This window comes from Anarrhichthys ocellatus, unplaced genomic scaffold, assembly GCF_004355925.1.
Source record: "Anarrhichthys ocellatus isolate YVR2014 unplaced genomic scaffold, GSC_Weel_1.0 scaffold19, whole genome shotgun sequence".
NCBI lineage: Eukaryota > Metazoa > Chordata > Actinopteri > Perciformes > Anarhichadidae > Anarrhichthys > Anarrhichthys ocellatus.
Genome location: NW_022280049.1, coordinates 1,821,816 through 1,824,981, shown reverse-complemented (window position 1 = coordinate 1,824,981; position 3,166 = coordinate 1,821,816). Strand labels below are relative to the sequence as shown.

At 48.6% G+C, this 3,166-nt stretch overlaps 1 protein-coding gene across 1 annotated transcript in view; it reads right to left on the bottom strand.

The window, feature by feature from the left end:
* Positions 1 to 6: 6 nt before the first annotated feature.
* atrx (ATRX chromatin remodeler) overlaps positions 7 to 3,166 on the bottom strand; it is a 31,642-nt gene continuing 28,482 nt past the window's right edge. Inside the window, exons 31-34 of the mRNA XM_031857872.1 lie at positions 1,993 to 2,109; positions 1,332 to 1,427; positions 1,043 to 1,171; positions 7 to 880 (exon numbers count right to left, since the gene is read on the bottom strand). Of these exons, the coding sequence (XP_031713732.1) occupies positions 650 to 880; positions 1,043 to 1,171; positions 1,332 to 1,427; positions 1,993 to 2,109 (573 nt within the window). The 3' untranslated portion in view covers positions 7 to 649. The remainder of the gene's footprint in view (positions 881 to 1,042; positions 1,172 to 1,331; positions 1,428 to 1,992; positions 2,110 to 3,166) is intronic.

Genomic DNA, 3,166 nt, shown 5'->3' with positions numbered 1-3,166 from the left:
CCCCCCCCCGAAAAAAAAGAGCAGGACTTAGCAGCACCATCAGCGGTGTGCTTTGTTAGAGATTGGTGAAGGAATCTACTGGGGCTGATAATCACATAGAGCTTTACATCAGTGAGTCCCGTCACCGACGACACTGGTCCCACTCGGGTTTACCTCGGCATTTAAAACAGTATAAAAAAAACTGAGTTCAAATCATAAGGACACCCTCTTTTACGAGAAAAACAATACAATGCTTAAGAGCATTGGGGGTAAAATTTGTTTGTCTTTAAATACATGAAAAATGAAGATATAGAACTTGAATAACATTAAGGCGGTATATACATTTTTTTCCTGTTGAAATGCCTAATTGACCACTTTCACACAGTCATTTATACACTATATTCCACCTCCTCTCAGTGAACTACAGGATAAAGAACTGAGAGTCTATCCCACGCGAGGCCCCAGACGACAGCAGCCTGGTCTCAGAACTACTCCGCCCTCTGCTTGGTGCACCAGATTGTTTCAGCTCTGAGCAGTGGTGTCACAGTACGTTTGTCACAGAGAACTGGGTCAGCTAGCTGACTGGGGTGGAGGGTGGGGTGTGGGGTGTGGGGGGGGGGGTGGGGTGTAAAGGGGAGGGGGGAGGAGGTTGAGGAAGAGTCCCTCTGACCTACAGGCCCTTGGAGGGCCCAGGATTCTTGCCCATGCCTTGAGGGGAGCCCAGGCCGTGGAGCTGCTGGTAAAGCCCCACCAGGTCCATCTGACTGAGCCCGCCGCCTCCCACTCCCATCATGCCGTTCTGCATGGCCAGCTGGTTCAGGTAGTTGGCCTGGTTGGCCATGGCCAGCTGCTGCTCCTGCACCTTCCTGTTGGTGATCAGCTTCTGCACGTACATCATCAGCTGGGCAGACACAAACAGAGAGGTTAAAATAACTACAGTAAGACTACTATTGTTCAATTAGTAACATGAGAACAATCAAAGATATCCCATGTCCAAAGTACATGTAGATCATAGTGTTCATAGTACTAATGATCATACAATAACGTATCTCCTCCTTCTTACCGTCTGCTGCCTGGTGAGGACGTCCCGGTACACAGCTTCCCTGCGCTTGATCTCCAGCTCCAGACTGGCCTGGTGACCCAGAGCCAGAGACTGGACCTGAGTCTCTGTGAGTGCTGGGTTCTCCTTCCACTGTGGGGAGAAAGGAGAGCCCACACATGTTAACCTCAGCCACCATCACAACTAGGAATCACTGCACTTGTACACAGAAACGTGGCTTCATTAGCAGCACTTCATCTGTGGGACAAATAAAGATTCCTCTCTAAGAAGAGTTATGGACTACATCACTCACCAGTCTGGCGATTGTATCTTCCAGTGACTCCCGTGGCAGAGTCTTCAGCGAATTTGTTGCTTCAATGACTTTCTGTCGCCCCTGGTTTATAAGGTCCTAAAGACGAATGAGGAAGACGGGTTAGCTTTTCTCATTTTTACTAAAAAGCAATGGATACATAACTGTGGCTATTAATAGAACAACATTTTCTTGGGGTTAACAGATTATCAGCCTGGCCAATTATCGTCGCTCATCAGAATCCTTTTTTTTCCTCTCCTCTTTCAAATCCTAACATATATGGCGGTAGTTTTAGCTCCATCAGCATGTTTTTGGAATCAACTCTACATGTTGTAGAAGTCTGTCTTTTTACAAAGATACAGCTGCAACATCATAATTGCTCACATGGCACGATAACTAGAACTGAAGTCAGCATACAGCATTTCTACATTTCACCGTCCTTATTAAAAACACATATTCTTGGACGGTTTATCTGTTCCTTCGTTCAGATGTGCCACGGTGTATAAATAGCTGCTGCCCCAGACACGGCGTATTACGAACTGCTGGTCGGAGGAGCGCCGGCTCAGAGACTGTTGTCACAATTAGCAGTTGGGACTGAGGAATTTGGGGCGCCATGCCGTGGGGGGGGGAGGCAGGAGAGGGGCATGTGGAGCTCATTACTTACCTCCAGCTGCTGGTTGGTCATGGAGGCCAAAGCAGCCATGTTGAAGGAGAAGTAGTTGGAGTTGCCCATGTCCATCTGGTTGTATGCCGCCTGGTAGTTGTTCTTCATGAACACACCCTGAGAGATGAAAGACAGAGGGGGGGGGGGGGAGAATCCAAGAGAAGAGCAGGATTAGTGCATTTTAATTGGGCAGGTGGTAAGAGCCACCAAGGGCATGATGGGAGAAGCTGTGTGCCACCACTGAGTTTGACCTGAGATGACAGTTCACTTCAACCCGAAGTAAACAGACGTGTCCCAGTAAAGGCCAGCAGGACGCTGATGTTTGTGTGTAATTGAGCCTCTGCTGCAGATGGTTTTCCTGTGCCCTGTAATCTGGCCATCCGGTATGTAGGTGTGTGTGTGTGTGTTTTGGGGGCCAGTGGGGAGAGATCTTTGGACCTGGTCAAATAGACAGGTGTGCAGGACTAAACAACCCCAAAAGAACAACAGACAGACACACACGCACGCACGAACGGACTCACGTTTGGGTTTGCTATTAACAAGCAGCCACTCTTGGACCTTAGCTGCAGTCTCAGATGCTCTGCAGACTTCATATATCTTCAGACAGACACAAAATCTAGACTTGACTTCATTTCCAAAACCAAAAAAAATGTATGACCTGAGCCTCTCTAAGCTCTGTAGCGAGCTGAAGTCATCCCGGTGAGGACGAGGGCTCCCGGGTTCAGTTTAGTTTTGGGCGCCTGATCATGTTCTCACAGTTTTTCCCATTTCCTGAGTTGCAAATCTGATATTCATACACATACGCTTTTCCTGGCCACTGCCGGCCAACCCTCAAGTTGTGAAGACATTAGCAGAGGCCGGGTTACTTTCCAGTTGTTTCTCATACAACACTCAGAGTATACACCGTGGCTACTTGTGCATCCTTAGTGCACGAGTAGTACATTAGCAAACGTACAGATCGCAGTGATGCGAAGGCAAAGTAAACCCTCACATCAGATCTCAGGTGACTGGGAAACCTCTGTTCTCTTGAAGAGCAGAGGAGCTCTGAGGGGAAAAGCCGCTTAAGGCACACAGAGCGCAGAGGAGGGAGAGTGTGTTGGAAAAATAATCATTAGGGTGAATTAGAATCTAGGATTACACAGAGGGGGGGGGGGGGGGGGGGGGGGGGGGGGGG